The 16070-nt window shown below is 55.7% G+C and overlaps 7 protein-coding genes and 1 non-coding gene across 8 annotated transcripts; 2 read left to right on the forward strand and 6 right to left on the reverse strand.

The window, feature by feature from the left end:
* Positions 1-352: 352 nt before the first annotated feature.
* Positions 353-2195, forward strand: B0T15DRAFT_151848 (glycoside hydrolase superfamily). The gene is made up of 3 exons (XM_062862005.1): positions 353-757; positions 819-977; positions 1044-2195. The coding sequence occupies exons 1-3, from the start codon at positions 652-654 to the stop codon at positions 2093-2095; spliced, it is 1317 nt and encodes a 438-aa protein (XP_062722532.1). The 5' UTR covers positions 353-651; the 3' UTR covers positions 2096-2195.
* B0T15DRAFT_151865 (uncharacterized protein) lies at positions 2195-2541 on the reverse strand. The gene is made up of 2 exons (XM_062862006.1): positions 2469-2541; positions 2195-2403 (listed from the first exon to the last, which is right to left on the reverse strand). Exons 1-2 carry the CDS (start codon positions 2497-2499, stop codon positions 2243-2245), a joined length of 192 nt encoding a protein of 63 aa, XP_062722533.1. The 5' UTR covers positions 2500-2541; the 3' UTR covers positions 2195-2242.
* A 1777-nt stretch (positions 2542-4318) lies between these two features.
* Positions 4319-5200, reverse strand: B0T15DRAFT_431598 (uncharacterized protein; the record flags this gene model as incomplete). The annotated part of the gene is made up of 2 exons (XM_062865737.1): positions 5019-5200; positions 4319-4897 (listed from the first exon to the last, which is right to left on the reverse strand). The coding sequence occupies exons 1-2, from the start codon at positions 5061-5063 to the stop codon at positions 4319-4321; spliced, it is 624 nt and encodes a 207-aa protein (XP_062722534.1). The 5' UTR covers positions 5064-5200.
* A 143-nt stretch (positions 5201-5343) lies between these two features.
* On the reverse strand, positions 5344-7566 carry B0T15DRAFT_151841 (uncharacterized protein). Its single transcript, XM_062862004.1, has 3 exons — positions 7003-7566; positions 6838-6909; positions 5344-6763 (listed from the first exon to the last, which is right to left on the reverse strand). The coding sequence occupies exons 1-3, from the start codon at positions 7345-7347 to the stop codon at positions 5696-5698; spliced, it is 1485 nt and encodes a 494-aa protein (XP_062722535.1). The 5' UTR covers positions 7348-7566; the 3' UTR covers positions 5344-5695.
* Positions 7567-8746: 1180 nt separating this feature from the next.
* Positions 8747-8990, reverse strand: B0T15DRAFT_528173 (uncharacterized protein). The gene has a single exon (XM_062869022.1). It carries the CDS (start codon positions 8959-8961, stop codon positions 8773-8775), a length of 189 nt encoding a protein of 62 aa, XP_062722536.1. The 5' UTR covers positions 8962-8990; the 3' UTR covers positions 8747-8772.
* On the reverse strand, positions 8985-10232 carry B0T15DRAFT_431602 (uncharacterized protein; the record flags this gene model as incomplete). The annotated part of the gene is made up of 1 exon (XM_062865738.1): positions 8985-10232. The coding sequence occupies exon 1, from the start codon at positions 10170-10172 to the stop codon at positions 8985-8987; it is 1188 nt and encodes a 395-aa protein (XP_062722537.1). The 5' UTR covers positions 10173-10232.
* Positions 10233-11281: 1049 nt separating this feature from the next.
* On the reverse strand, positions 11282-11353 carry B0T15DRAFT_t103. The gene has a single exon. It is a non-coding gene; the product is annotated as a tRNA-Ala (tRNA).
* Positions 11354-13176: 1823 nt separating this feature from the next.
* B0T15DRAFT_566430 (kinase-like domain-containing protein) lies at positions 13177-15539 on the forward strand (the record flags this gene model as incomplete). Its single annotated transcript, XM_062870696.1, has 3 exons — positions 13177-13690; positions 14032-14695; positions 15509-15539. Exons 1-3 carry the CDS (start codon positions 13663-13665, stop codon positions 15537-15539), a joined length of 723 nt encoding a protein of 240 aa, XP_062722538.1. The 5' UTR covers positions 13177-13662.
* Positions 15540-16070: the final 531 nt, after the last annotated feature.

Here is a 16070-nt window from a genome sequence, read left to right on the forward strand (position 1 = left end):
CTCGTACCTATGATTGACGTTGGAGGTTATTCCGTTGGCTGGTCTTTCTTAGTACCCCAGGTTGTTTTCCGCGTTAACTGATAAGGTTCTTGTTCCTCATGTCGTCGCTTCCTCCCCAGTTCTCAACAACTCCGGCTTTCCTGCCGGATAGCTACACATGACATCATTTCAGATGATCTCTGGCCTCACTTGCAGTCGACTGCATCCAACATTTGCAGCTACAACATGGTGCTGCGAAAGCTGTGGTTGGAGCACATCAGTGGGCTCAGTTCCGCGCCAATTGGGCAGTGGCCAACGTGCTTTGTGCTGCATTATGCATCGCGGGGACGCGCAGAGTAACCCGGTCTTCGATCGCTAATCCCTCCTAAAGGCGGAGGACTAGATTCCGTTTTCTGGTTCGGACGACTTGCAGGTGCCCATATAGGGCCATCCACTCATCAGTGTTTGCGAAGTGTACATACAATACCATCTGCGAAGTGGTAAGTGCACATAAGAGCGGCCCTGTCCCCAAGCAAGTATGGGGAGAGAAGGGGACTTGGAAGAGAAGTCCCTGGTACGCCAGCCAAAACGAACATCCGTTGGCAGGCGGTCCCCCGAACCAACGTTATAGCCTGCGCTCCACGCACTTCCATCCCGTTTCTCACAGTACTGATGGCGGCGCTTCTCCTCGGCTTGCTTTGCGTCTACGGCACCGGCGTCACCGGCGTCACGGCCCTCGACAACGGCGTTGGCAAGTTCCCTGCGCTTGGGTTCAACAGTAAGTTATCCCCCAGACCCGAGGCTGTCACAGTGAAAGGATGCTGAGTGTTTGCCCATAGCATGGAACTTATACCAATGCGACTACACTGCCGATGCGTTGCTGGCGCAGGCGCAAGCCATGGTTGACAAGGGGCTTGTCAAGGCCGGATACCGGACTTTCATGCTGGATGATTGCTACAGCTTGAAGAAACGAGATTCGAATGGGAGAATCGTGGCAGGTAAGAACTTGAAGTCGACGAAACACGACAGCCTCCCATGTTATGCTAACGACGCATGGTGAACAGATCCCGCAAAGTTTCCCAAGGGCATGCGGGACTTCACCACGTCGCTCTCCAAGCTTGGCTTTAAGGCGGGCATCTACAGCGATGCAGGATATTACACGTGTGCTGGATATCCCGGTTCATACGGAAACGAGGCGCTGGACCTTGAGACGTTCGCGGAATGGGGGTTCAGCTATCTCAAGTACGACAACTGCTACATTCCCTTCGACAACGTGACCCAGCAGAACGTGTACGGCCGCTACGAGCGCATGAGCAACGCGATCCAAGCTCAAGCCCGGAAAACCAGCTCGGCACCGGTGCAGCTCGCCCTCTGCGAATGGGGCTGGCAGCAACCGTGGATCTGGGCGCGGCGCCTGGGCCAGTCATGGCGTGTCACCGGCGACATCCGGCCGTGGTGGTCTTCGCTGGCCAGCATCATCAACCAGGCCAGCTTCATCGCCTCGGCCAGTAACTTCTATGGCCACAACGACATGGACATCCTCGAGGTCGGCAATACAGGGCGCGGGACGCCGCCGGGCAACCTGACAGTCGACGAGGCAAAGAGCCACTTCACCGCCTGGGCCCTCCTCAAGTCGCCTCTGCTGATCAGCTCCGACATGGAAGCAGCGTCGCAGGAGACCATTGATATCCTCGCCAACCAGGACATCCTCAAGATCAGCCAGGATCCCAATGTCGGCGAATCGATAACCCCCTTCCGCTGGGGCTCCAACGCCGACTTCACCTGGGACCCAGCCCACCCCGCCGAGTACTGGACCGGCAACTCGTCGTACGGCGTCGTCTTCATGGTACTGAACACGCACGACGCGGAGCGGCACATGTCGTTCAACTTGACCGAGAGCTGGGCGATCCGGGCCGGCCGCGTCTACTCGGTCTACGACATGTGGTCGCACACGCACAACGGGACGGCGCGGCGGAGCATCGAACTCACCCTGCCGCCGCATGGCGTCGCTGCACTGTTGCTCAACGACGCCGGCCCCGAGCCATCCGGTACGGAGCCGCACTGCGCTCTGTGGTGGCAGTGCAGCTACCCAAATGGCACATATTATAGCAACTGATTTCACGATGAGACAATGACCAGATGTGCAATATTCAACACGGCTCCTGCTTTACAGATTCCGTACCCCTGTTACATGCTGATGACCATTGCTGATAGCTACCCATACACAGTAAATCAAAAGCAAGGCCCCCCTATCCATCCCTCTTTAGTTGTTATGGGGCACATCTGCAGCGTGTGTCTTGCGAGGCACGTAGTCCATGCCCTGTTTCTCGCCTGTGTTGGCACCACTTTTCGAATGCTCCTTCCTCGCTTCCTTCTCCTCTTGCTTCATCTGCTGCTTGGCCTCACTCCTGCTTGACGGATCCTCTGCTCCAATGTTAGAAAGCTCATGTAGTTCGAAACTGTTCTGGGAGTAAATAGGAAGACGGTACTTGTTCCCTCGGGCATTGGATTACTCGGCATGTTGGAAGAGTCGATGATATACTATATGAGATGAACTCTGAGATAGGTAACTAAGTCGTGTGACTAAACCTGGTGGACTGTGTCGATGTGAAGTGAGGTTTGATTACTCCTCGATGGTGACGGGTTGTTCGCCCGAATAAGGTCCTATTTATCCCCCGGATGGTCTCAATGACGATGTCTGCGGCGTTGGGGAGGATGATGTCATGACATGAGGATTGCTCCATCCCAGCGTGACGATCCCTCTTCATGCATGAGTCCACCTTACCCCAACATCCTGTGGGCAAACGGGGTGATTTTGACATTCCAGGCATTCTTGTGGCTATAAATCAATGGGATAACAGTCAATCCCAGGAATTGGCATGCACCCTCGTCAGCTGTCAGCTGCCAGTCACGATGACAATGGCCCTGCAGGCTGCAGCAAATTACTACCTAGGTGAACTTGTTTTGATTTACGTGTTCTGCTCTCGAGTACATATTCCTATTCGCTACGAGGCTGCCCCTCCATCATCGTGGACCGTCTCAACAGGAACGACATTGCGACATACGTAGGGCAAAGGTTCCGGCTGAGGATGGCAGGTGCGGAGGCACAATCGCCGCGACTGCGGGATGCCGTCGTGCATAAAGCGCGGCGGAGTGTTCTTATGGGTGCATCTTGTGGTGGAAGAGCTGCTCGAAAAAATGGGAAGAGGGAGCAAACCTGACATCCTGGATCGAGAGGGTCGACCTCCTGCCCCAGGAGCTTAGCGATCTCTTTGCGCAGATGCTCGAAGCTCAATCCCAGGAGTCGAAGGGACTGACGTTGCGGCTCTTTCAATGGGCCACCCTCGCTGTCAGGCCTCTTGCGTCTCCACGAGTGGCACCACATCCTGGCCTTCATCAGGCGGCCGACACCGTCATCGCTACAACAATGGCGGCTTTCGGAACATTTCCACCGAGAACGACGATCAGCTCGAGAGACAAATCAGGCGCCTGTCAAGGGGGCTGTTGGAGGTGACCAACATGGCAGCGGACGCAGAGGAAGAGCTGCTTGAGTCCTCCCCCAACATCAGACACACCTCCTGTGTCGCCCGTGTCCGATGCCTCCTCAGTGGAGACACGAGTTCTGGAAGACTATCCAGCACTTCTCTTCTATGCCTGTCGTGAGCTGTTCACTCACGTCACGATGGCCCAATCCTCAACGGTCGATGTCCGACCTGTCCTTGCACGACTTGGCGAGAAAGAAACCTGGACCCGTTGGATGGCTCTCAGCGAGCTGGACCTGCTAGGGGACACAACGATGGAGAACTATCTTTGCGAGCTGGGGCTGAGTAATAGCTTCGCTTTGGAGTCGCCGGGGAAGCGAAAGAGCGAAGAGAACTGGGTCGACATTGTCGACGCGGAAGAAAGAAGACGTATCCCAAACAGAATCCCGGAGCGGAGATTCGGTGAGTGGCATCCCATGGCCAACTCGCGGCGGCACTTGAATCTAATCAGCAAACTCCTATCAGGGACGAGACATCAACTAAGAGAGCAGGCTCAGTCAGGTATTGTCCCGTCGGATGACAACGGTCAGGTAGCTCACGCCACTGCCCGCATTGCCAATAGCTACCCTTTTCCTGTCACCTCAGGTCGGCCCGTGCCGTCCGAGTCTAGCACAGGTGAGGGCGCGCCCTTGCGGAGACAGGGCAGCGTTGCGAGTTTCGGTTCGCGTTATGGGAGCGTCGCAAGTTTCTCTCTTCTGCTGGAAGCTACAACAAATAAGTCGACTGACTGTAACCGACATCATGACATGCCATCTAAATCCTAGCCTCCCCGGCCCCGGCACTGAATCTCCCACTCATCACGCGATCAACGCTGCCCCAAGACGCACCCGCGGCGCCGGCCCGCCCTTGCGCGGACCACCATCACCCCTCCTCTCTGGGCCGTACACACCGCCAGGGGAGCCGGCCGCAATGGACCGCACCTCGTCAAACCCCTGCGTTCCCATGTCCAGCCCGACAAGGACACTCTGGGCCGAGGCGAAGGTGGCACGCGCCGTCTGCACCGCCATGGGGTCCTCATCCTTGCTAGCAGTAGTACCTACGTCGCTCGCCGTCGCCGTGACCAAGACCACCGTGTCGTCCTCAGCAGATCGCGAGTCCATCACAACAAAGAACCTGTTCCGGGGCACGCCCAGCTGCTCCGCCACCTCGGGCACGGACATGCCGATGAAGGGCGAGGGCGCCAGGTCCGCGGCGGAACTGGGCGTCGTCGTCCTGGTCGTTGTTGTTGTTGTTGTTGTTGTTGTCATACTTCCCACGTTGTCGCTGCTTCCACTGTCATCATTCTTCCCGCCTGGGAGGACGATAAGGCACGGCCCAAGACCCGGGGCGAGCTTCTCGCTCTCGGCGTAGGTGACGGAGAGGAAGCGGTCGATTACCTGTTGTGGCGGGGGTGATTTTGGGGTTTTTCCCTTCTGTTAGCGAATTCGAGGCAGAAGAAGAAAAAGGTGGGGGGGGTGTTTGGTTGCCAGAAGTTCAATCTACAGGGGAGGAACGCACAGCGGACGGGATTTCAGCTGTGCGGCACACTGCGAAGGTAGTCATTATTCCACGTTTTGCCGAGCCGCGTTGGGCTGTTCGCTTAGGTTACTGCAAGTTGGGGGCCTCTGTCGGATGGGATGGGTAACGTGTCCTGGAGAGCGGTGTAAAAAGTACCGTAAGTACGTGCTGTCGAGTGAAGCGCTTCAATTTTGGAGCAGTTGGCTGCGTTGGCTGGCGCGAGATATGCGTTAGGATCTCGCGCACGTGATGTCACTCCACAGCCTAAGGTATGCTCACCGAAGGAGCTGCGGGCCGTTTTGCGAGGTAGCTAACGGGTGAGGAGCCATCATGTATCAGGACTAGTAGAAGAAGTACTGGTGTACCTCACATGCCGCATATACAAGTAGAACCACGGTCCCGCTCTTTCTAGAGTTGGGTCAGTATTCGGCTCAATTACTGTGCTATGATGAAGAACGACATCTGATCCTCTCCACCGCATTTGGCTCTCGAGATGTCTAAGTCAAGCGTGCTGTCGCTGACGAGCTTATCTCACCATTCCACCCCTCGACGAGCTCTCACTATTACGTGACTGGGGCAGCAGTTCAAATCTGACTACAAAGCAAGTTACAGAGACGCTGGCAGATAGATGACCATGCCGTTAACCCAATCTACAATATCCAAATCAACATTCACTTTCACTCCGCCCGCTGAATGCCACGCACAACGATACTCGCCCTAACCGTCGCCCCGCCACCGACCTCGAAGGTGTCCGCAACGCACATGCCCTCGGCGCCCACCACGTAGTGGAAGGGCACTTCGGCGTGGCCAACCTCCTGCGCGCCGTTCACGAGCGAGATCCGGAAGGTGCCCGGGTTGGCCAGCATGTCGGCCGTCAGCGGGATGCGGAAGGCCTGGTCGAACGAAGGGTTGAAGATGTCGGTGCCGGGCGTGTACGTCTTGACGGCCGTCTGGAAGGTCTTGTCGCCAAGCGCCACCTTGACGCTGGGCTGGAGCTCGTCGCGGTTGCCCTGCAGTCCGAGCGCGCTGGCGATGAGAACCGTGGCCAGACCGCAGATCAGGCCTTGACCTTGGCCCTCGCCTTGGCTGGCCGCGGCAGAGAGGGCGTTCGCGTCCGACACGAGGTGGTAGAACTGCGCGTGCACGGTCAGGCTGGCGCCCGTGGGCTGTCCCTGGTGGCTGAGCGGCAGCTCGTGCGAGCCGCCGTTCAGCAGGATCTCCTTGACCGTGGTCGAGCCGAGCCCGATGTCGTCGTCGTCCGTGGTGTCGTCGTCTTGCACATCGCAGAAGATCTGCTGCTCGAAGTCGGCGACCAGGAAGTCGTGTGTTTCGTTCCACTCCGGATTGTGGTTGTTGTCCACGACCGACGTCCTCCACTCCCCCTCGGCCCCGACTTTGACTTTGACGTAGCAGTCCGGCGTGTCCTCCAGCTTGACCTTGGCCATGAGCCGGGACATGCCGCCCTTGATGCCTCCCTTCTTCTTGTCGGGCGTGGAGATGTTGGTTGCCCTGCCGACAGTGAGCCGCAGAACGCCCTGGTGCGGCTGGTACGTCTTGAAGTAGTCGTTGTTGTTGTCCATCTTGACGAGGAAGCGGTTGGGGAGCACGGCCATGCCCTCGATGATACCGATCATGGTGCGGCGGATCGTGCCGGACAGCAGCGCCGAGTCGAGAACGTTGGCCGCGTCGGTGAAATCAAGTTCCAGGCTGGGCGGGTTGATGAATGCCACCTGGGCTGCGCCGACCTGGGGAGCCGTGTGTCAGAGTGCGATGGGTGAGTACAATACCTGCTGGTAAGTGAGAGCGCGGGGACACGCACCAGGGGAACGACGTTGATCAGGGGACAGAGCAGGACGCTGATTCTGCCCTTCATTCGGACTTTCTCGATGCCCTGCATGTGTTCCACTCCGGTTAGCCACGCTTTGGGCCTTTCAGTAGTAAACGTAGTAAGTAAACTATTATGATCAGTGTGCAATGAACGTACAACTTTGGGAACCATGCTCCCGTCCAGCTCGATATCGCACACCCCATCCCAGTTCAAGTCCATGTCGAGCTTGATGCCCTGCGTCGTCGTCTTGTGCACGTCGACATTGGAAAAGCGAATGGGCACGTGCCCGAGATCGATCTTGACGAATTTGAGGTTGGAAAGGGGGCTGGGGAGTGACGATGTGAGGATGGGCTCGACAGTTTCCTTCACCATGTTACCAGCGTAGACACAGATGTTAGGCCATAGCTGTTCGACAATGTCATTGAGGAAGCCTGTTCCGTGAGCATTCATTCCAATCGATACTAGTACGCAGCAAGGATGGCATGGCGTTGAGTGTGCCATATCTCACCTGCTGGTTCCGCGCCTCCAGAGGCGGTCAAGGTATCGATAAGTGACTGGGGCGCTGCCATAATTTCGACGTAGGTAGTATCCGTGTGTCAGATGGCTTCCAGGGTAAGTAGGCAATACTGTCAAAGGAGTACTAGTAGTAAGCGGGATAAGAATAGGGAGGTGAACGACGGGAGTAGTGATGTGAGGAGGCAGGTGAGCAGAACCCGACTACCCAAGTAACCCAGCTGCCAAGTGCCCAAGCTGCCCAACATCCGCTGGTTAGGTGTCTAGTGTAAACGAGGGTCTGGTTGTACTCCGGGGAATGACGTAAATGCGGGATTTGACCCCGCGTGAAACCCACATGTTGTGAAGCCACAGACACGAGCCAAGCATTTGAAACAAGGGACAAAGTTGGCGGATTTTCAGTACTGAGGTAGTATACTAGTACGTGTCACGGTATCATACATGCTGTGAGGGTTAGGGCTTCCCTGGCCTGCAGACGATTAAAGGTGGTAATGATGAGGTCGTCAGTTCGATCCTGGCTGTCGGCAGCGGATTGTTGGAAGTGCATCGGATCCCTCTGAATGACTTTGAATTGGTTGATGATGCCCAGGATCAAACCCACGATGGGTGTCTACATAAGCTAGCGAATAATGTGCCACGCGCTTATGTAATGCATGTCCTCTCACCCCTGCCGTAGCCATATTGAGCAACAAGCTACACAGTACTAGCCACTAGCCAGCCACGGTGGCCTGGGGTGGAGCCTTCTGTTCTTACAAACAATGCCCAGTGGACTCGGAAGTTTCACAACACCACGACATGCATCACCAATCCATTCATCCCACATACATAGGCGATAGGTAAAACTACCAACCACGGGACCCACATATAGGATAGCTAAACCAAATATATTGATGTTTTCTTCATTCAAGCTTCTTACGACGAGTGTTAGCAGCTGAGTCACTGAGTGTAACTTGCCAGTGCCTGCAGCCTAGGTAGTAAGGTCCTCATACCTGAACTTCAACCGTGGATCTTCCGCGCTAGAAGACAGACACCCACGATTCCACAGTCACCACGCAATGACAGCCTAGAAGATTAAAGAGTTTTAGATTGCCCGAGGCGCAGCCCAGAGTAAAACGATGAGACTAAGGACCCATCGATCATGATTGATTGCAAGAACATTACTCTCCAATAACAGCGGCAGCATCAATTGTCGGAAAACGAAAGAAGGGTTACGGGTGCCGCCTCGGAGCAGGAGAGGACCGGCAAGCGAGGAACGGCAAGATCACAAGGAGCACGCCACGACAGCAACAACTTGGAAATGAATTGGAGACTGGAGGGTATCATGTTTGAATTCGCTAGAGGGAACCGAGGGAAGCATCGCCCCAGCAACAGCTTGGGAACAAACTGAGTAGTATCGTGGTTGGATTTACTACCTCATTGAATAACTAGCCCCAATAAAAGATGAACCAAAACCGACCAAAACCAGATCCAAACCAAACCAGAAGTAAACCAGACCGGACCCGACCAATCCAACAGGAACCAAGACCAGAACCAACCAAGACCACCATCAACCAGGACCCGGAAGAGAGAGGCGGCCAAGAGACAAGGCCGAGAGAGGAGCATGCCGGGGCGAGGGAAAAGAACACTCAGGCCACGAATCGCTTGCCGACTTTGGCGGACAGCGGAGCGGGCACGGCGAGCGGGCGGCAGACAGTCTCCACCTTGCCGTAGGCGACCGTCTTCATCATGCCGTGCACGGCAGTCGTCGACGTGCGGCCTTCGGCGATGATGGTCTGACGCCCAGTCCAGCGGACGTTCAGGCGCCCCTCCCAGACGCGAGCCGTGCAGAATACGCCCGGGTTGGACTCGGACAGCGCGATGGTCGTTGACCATCCCAGCGACTCGGTGCGTTTGACCGTCTCGCCCCAGGACTGGGTGGTCCCGCCAGTCCAGCCGACCAAGATGCCCGACTCCAGGAAGGGGACAGTGGCCTTGAACGTCGTCCCGATGTTGAGGGACATGGACGTCCCGAGCACGAACGACGTCTCCCGCTCTACTCCCTGGGAGCCCGAGAAGGTCCAGGAGTAATCGCTCCCGTTCCATATGGCCGAGCCCTCCCGCAGGGTCACGAGCTGGAGCCCGTCCTGCCGCCCAAAGTCCTCGAACACGATGTCGTCGACGTATGACGACGACATGCGCTTGAGGAAGATGGGGGCGATCTGGTCGAGATCGTCCCCCGCGCGGCCCTGGAAGCCGACCAAGACGCCCGAACCGACATCCACAGCGGTCGCCGACAACGAGGCCGTGTTGTCGACCCCGAAGCCCCACGAGCGGAGCGTCGTGGTGATGTCGAGGCGGGCGACGCGAACCGAAGACGAGTTCCCGACCTTCCACAGGGTTGCCCCCGTGATGGTCTCGCCCTCGGCAAAGACCAAGTCCAAAAACTGGTCCTTCCGGACCCCAGCGCGGACCTCCAGACCGTCCGAGAAACCGACGACGAGTCCCCGAAGGTACCCGACCCGCCCATTGTTGCGGTAGACCCGCAACATGGACACGGTCGCGCCCTCTTCACCGAGGATGGTGAAGGGGCGGCCCCCGGAAGACGAACCGACGCCTTTGGGAGGGACGCAGAGGTCCGGGCTCCACTGGGCGGCGAGGGCGGCCGGGGGGAAGACGGCGGCGACGGAGAGACAGACCACGACGACACGGGTCCGAACCAACGAGGCGGCACGAGAGAAGACCGGCCCCGCGGCAGCGACAGAGGCGACAGCAGCGCGCGAAAGCGCGAGGAGAGCGAAGGCCACCAAGGCCGCAAAAACCGAGAAGGTCGTCATGACTTTTCTTTTTTCTTTTTTTCGTCTGCTTCATGTTAGCAACACTGTCGGACATATGCGAAGGGTAGCCGGGCTGGGGGTGGGCGGATGGGCAGAGGGGAAGACGGCGATGAGGGAGAGGAAGAGTAAGGCCGGGAAGAGAGTCGCGGGGAGAAAACCGACGACGACCGCCGCGAAGGCGAGGCAGGGGAGGCCTGAGGCGGCAGACAAGGCTACCAGGGGAACAAAAGAGAGGGAGGCGAGTGCAGACTTACGAAAACCCAAGAATCTGTCTATGGTGAGGAAAGGGAAGAGAAGAGGTCTGGGGGGTCTGGGGAGGGAATGCCTCAATATATACTCTTGGACAGAGCATGTCATCGGCCAGAGCCCATCCCACGACACCGAACGATTACGCTTGACCACGCGGCGCTTTACCATTTTCGAATGTTTACATCGCAACATTTGCCTCCCAAGCCCGCCGCACCAACACCCTCTGATGCATGTCAAAGTCTTGTGACCATACCCAGGTACGCTGTTTACACGGCGCTTTACCTCTTTGAGCGCGCAGGCTCGTAATATTTCCTTCAACCACCCACACCACCAATCACCGCCGGAACTGTATCAAGGTCTCTAAGCATGGTTTTGCTGTGAGTAAACTTTTTGCGTGCTGCGGATTCGCAAGATGCCTCGCAGTAACTGCTCGCCACTCCGCACCATCAACGACCGTGTGGCCCGTCTCATTGAGGTCGTGTGACCATGTATGTACTTACTCCGACCAATCCACTTGCATGAAGGTTTGGACATGTTCCCCAAGAGGAAACCTTCATTAGACGTCATCCCAGTTGGACTCTCGTCGAACACCATCTTCTGGCCTATCAGAGATGTGCGTCTATACCCGAAGCAAGGCACTCATTCCCCCCTTTCCCATGCCCCCTTTTCCATCCCCCCTTTTCAGTGTTTACTTTTGATCAGACGGTGGGTTTTCAAACCAAAACGTCGCCGGACACTATTTTCAGTCTCTCAAACTTCTGTGTCTGCACCCACGGAGAGACGTCCGTCCTCTTTCGTTGTTTCCTTTTGCGGAGCACACATTCAACTGCCACTTAATATTAGAAGGACAAAGGCAAAAATGGATGCACCCGGGATCGAACCGGGGACCGCTCACGTGCGAGGCGAGAATCATACCACTAGACCATGCACCCAACTTGAACTTGGGGTTACATATAGTACTCTTCCCTCTTCAATGGACGTGGAAGATACAGCTAATCCTCCTCCGTGGACTTCCATCGGGGTATATGTGAGACCGTTGGCGGGAATTTCATCAGACGGTAGTTGCCTGGCCATAATTAACGTGAAAACCGTTGTCACGATTTTCTAGCCCGTCAAAACAAAAATGTGTGTCTACCCACAGTGGTATGTCCATCCGTACCCCTTTCGTTAGGTTGTTGACTTTCTGTGTTGACAAACATGTATTGCCACACGACCACTGACGTAGAGGGCCTTAGGCGTATACGACAACATTAATTGATCAATTGGAACCAGAACATCATTCGTAGGTACGGAATACGTACCGTACTTCTCAGCCAATCAGAAATCTACGAGTATATCCCAAAGATTGGCGGATTCGCTGCAGTTTGGTTGTTTTGGTTTATGCTCGGTCTTCTGTTGCCGGGTCTTGCGCTAAAGCAAAAATGCGGTCAACCACCTCATCGGCTTCATTTGCTTCCCCAAGCATGGTATGCCTCGAGGTATTTGAGCCATAACGCTGAAAACTGCCGGTGCTGCTACGATTAGGAAAGGCTACCTACCCCTTTTCGTATGTATTTCTGACATTCTGTAGGGTGGATACCTGTTGCCATGGCAACACAGAATAGGGGGATCGATGAATGGCAATACGGATACCTCGTGTTGCTAAGGTATCTAGCCATCTCGGCGAACAACCTGGTAACAAACAATGGTGATAGATAGAAGAGAGCGAGGACAATTCGAAGTATGCCAACCGGGTTCGCGAACCGGAGATCGAGATGGCTTCGCCGTTCTAGAACTGGCCCCTCGCACCTCAGTCCAACTCGACCGCCAAGAAATATTTCAAGCCCTAGAACATCCATTGATTGTACAATACGAAGTAAACATACCTTCAAGTTGGATCGCGCGCAAACAAAACAAGCATGAAGAAGGAACGACGGAATCTGACAAACTGCTAATAGGGACCCAGTCACAGATGCTCGGCCCGGGTTACTGGTCCTCGGCGCCATCGAGTCTTACGGAAAATGACAGCAGAGAGCATGGCCCATCCGGCGAGAGAATGAGATTAAGGGCTTTCGTGGTCCTATCCTCCGGTGCTACGCCCGGCCGGCCGGCAGGTCCAGGGTCCAACGGCTCTGCTCGCTCCGGGCCGGCGATGAACATCTACACTGTGTCTCGGCTGTGGAGCCCGCACGGGAATTAAGGAATAACCCGATATCCGGAAGGAACATCGGGGACCTGGAGCAGCTACCGTCTGCACAAATCGGAATACGGTATCTGCCGGGGGTCTGTATGGACTGGACGGATTCTGCTAGGCCCAGACAGGGCTTGGACCTCCGTCATGGCTGTACTGCATTTTTGAGACATCCATTATCTCGTAGACTCGTACCTTGGCAGATTGTGCGACCTCAAGGTGGTAGCAGGCTAGCAGCCAAGGGGTTCTTTATATTTGCAGGACTGGTGACTCGAGGACAGTGCTAAGGCGGAGCAACAGGACAGGAGAGTGCTGGATACTATGCCATGTTGTCCTAGGTAAGGTAGCTCGCGAAAGCTTGCGGAATGCATAGAGGATTATTCGCGCGTAACTCGGGATCTCGTTACCGTGCTGCGTCGTGCTGCACGACCAGGCTGGAGGCCACCTTCCGCGGCCAGGGCGACACCAATGGCAAGAGAGCATCGAGACGAGGCCGAAGCTCATTGGCAGGTACCCCGCTCAGTCGGCATTCCGATAAGAAAAAGAATTCAAAGTGCGTGCAGGAACCCCCAAACCAAGTGGATAAAATTGGCCAAACCTTAGACGAAAAAGAGGGCATTTTTTTTCGAGGAGCTGTGCGTTTATCGATCCAGCCGCAAGAACCATGCGATGCCGGCTGTCGTTCCCCAGTCCCGCGCTCCATTCAGAAGGACGGAAAAGAGTGGGCATCAGGATGGCTTGCTAAATCTTTGAGCCAAAACTGACTACTCCGGTATCCGTGGACCGTACATACACCCCTAGGCTAAAGAAGAGCACATTGTCACACCCTCGAGACCGAAGCCTAAGGTAGGTAATAAGACTGACATCAGCGTACTAAACGCATTGCAGATCCCAGAAGCCCATTGCAGCAAAGTCAGAAGTTTGTCTGACTGTCTAGCCTAGCTCAGTGCTCAACCTTGAGGCTTGATCTCGTACAGTGACGTGTTCCCCCACACAAGCCACCTGCTGTTGTGCTTCCCCAGTCAGCCTAGTCGCGCCACGGCACGATTCCACCAGCTTAGCGGTGCAGAAATGGCTCGGAATGAGCGCTGCAATTCTCGTGCGACTATTGTAACGCAGGCCTGCAGGACCGGTTGAGCGGCATGCCAGAGGAGGCCGGAAGCTGCCCGACCTCCCTGTTCTCCCACCCCACGCGGCCTCGCCCAAACACACCCCCCCGCCCTTCTTGTTTTACATAGCAAGGGATTAGCCGCCATCCACTCACCTGGCACGCGCCGGGCACGCCTACCTTAAGTTATTCTCTTGCTTGACTATCAGATGACAACCGGCGACGTCACGGCTCCGGCGACACCAGTCAATCCGAGCTCGCGCGCCTCGACATGGCTGCCGCCCACCCGCAACAACCCTCACTAGTTCCATTACAGACTCTTACCTCGGAAGAAGGCTGCTTCGCGACGACACCGGACAGGAAGTACTACCGCCGCGGCAATGCCTTCATTAAGCGCTGCCTGCGGCCGCGCGAGTTCCTGCCCGGCCCCCAAGGGATCCACATACCGCGGTTCCGCAAGGAGTCGCTCAAGAACGAGGCCGACACGCTGCGCTTCATCCGCCGGTACACCGAGATCCCCGTGCCCATGCTGTTCGCCGACTTCGAGGACGACGACGCCTACTACCTCATCACCGAGTACGTCGAGGGCGTCAACATGGCCGACCTGCCCGAGCACCAGAAGGACGTGGTCATCGCCGAGCTCGAGGGCCATCTCGCCAAGCTGAAGGAGCTCCGGTCACATCGCATGGGCGGGCCCTCGGGCATCGTCATCCCCCCGTACCGCGTGCTGTGCGAGACCGAGAGGGAGGACTGGTCCCAGCTGCGGCCCGCCGAGAGCAGGGTCTATGTCTTCTGCCACAACGACTGCTCGCAGCACAACATCATTGTCAACCCGACCACGCTCAAGATCGCCGCAATCGTCGACTGGGAGTATGCCGGCTTCTACCCGCCCTACTTTGAGTTCCCCTTCTACAAGCGCAACGGGCCCTCGGTGGCCCTGGGAGAGGAGGAAGACGATACCTTTGAACTGCTCAACTTCCTGAATTCGCAGCTGGTGTGGGAGGTGAGAACGAGTCGAGGCAACCCGCTCCGTGCGATTCGAGCGTTCCTGTTACTAACCACGACACGGCCCAGGACCAAAGCCGGTCTCCTGTTTCAAGATGAACGAGCAAAGATGCCTTGTGTCCCAGTCAACATCTCTCCTCTCAGTTGTCAGACATCGCGGTCGCGTGTTGTTACAGTGTGCAGAGGTCAGAGGCAGAGGCAGAAAAAAAAGTGTAATAGTGAGTAATGAAGGTGATGTGCCCAGCTAAGCCAGGGAAGGTTTATATGTTGGGAGGGCTGGAAAGCCATACTGAATATAAAGACAACAAAGATCTTTAGCAGTTCGACACGTCTTGATGTGGGACAGCCATCGGATGACAAGAGTTTCCCTCTTGCGCCTTAGGAGATCTCCAATCTGTGGCGCCGGTTATGTCCATCAGTGGTTTCTCGTGCCCGGGCCTTGATGCCCCAGTCTACTTACGCCTTGTATAGATATAAGTTTCTCGGAACTGGAGAGCATTTGACGTCGCATACGGCCACTTACACCACTGAAATCCACCTAAATATACGGGTCCGTACCTCCTATGGTATGAACGGAGATGCATAAAGTCGTAGCACGTGGCGGACAGTAGGGCCCAAAGAATGACGGCCATTCATTTATTTCTTGTGTCTCGCCTTTCATTTTTGCTCGCTGTGCCGACGTGATATATGAAGGACAGATCTATTTGAAGATATAGTAGACTAGGTACCTACTAGATAGGTAGGTGAGTGGCAAGACAGTACCATTTTAAACTCTGTAGAAATGGTCACTACCCTCTGCAATAGTGACATGACTACGTCCAGAACCAGACCATAATTCAAGGGGCATTCTTAATCTCAAGGTAGGTAGTGAACCAAAGGATCCTGTTTCCAGACGCCGACGCTTTATCAGATCCAAAATCTAGCAGCCGGCCAGAACAGTGCTAATTAGGACCAGCCAGCCTCGGACGAATTGGGCGCCGGGATGCAGGCGCCTGCTTCCCCATATGAGGCTTTTGTCCCACCACAAGCAGAAAGGAAGAGGCTGTCACGGTTATCGCAGCAGGGTTCTTTCTATATCCACAGCTCCCATGCAGAAGTCTATGTTCATGCAGGCCCGATAAGGAACCGTCAACCTTGCAGCCTCGTCCCGTATGCTCTGTACCAGACGGGAAAGCATTTCTGTAATCACTGACATAGACATTGGTATGTACCTACCAGGTACTTACGTATGTGTGATGGAAAGAATATATGTTGTTGACGGAGAGGATGTTCGTACAGACCGTATGGCATACGGACAACGTCAGTACTGACCGAGGGAGCGGTCGTACTGACTGTAGAGACTTTCCGCATTCGTACAACTGGAAAC

This window comes from Chaetomium strumarium, assembly GCF_033439665.1.
Source record: "Chaetomium strumarium strain CBS 333.67 chromosome Unknown B0T15scaffold_3, whole genome shotgun sequence".
In the NCBI taxonomy this organism is placed as follows: domain Eukaryota; kingdom Fungi; phylum Ascomycota; class Sordariomycetes; order Sordariales; family Chaetomiaceae; genus Chaetomium; species Chaetomium strumarium.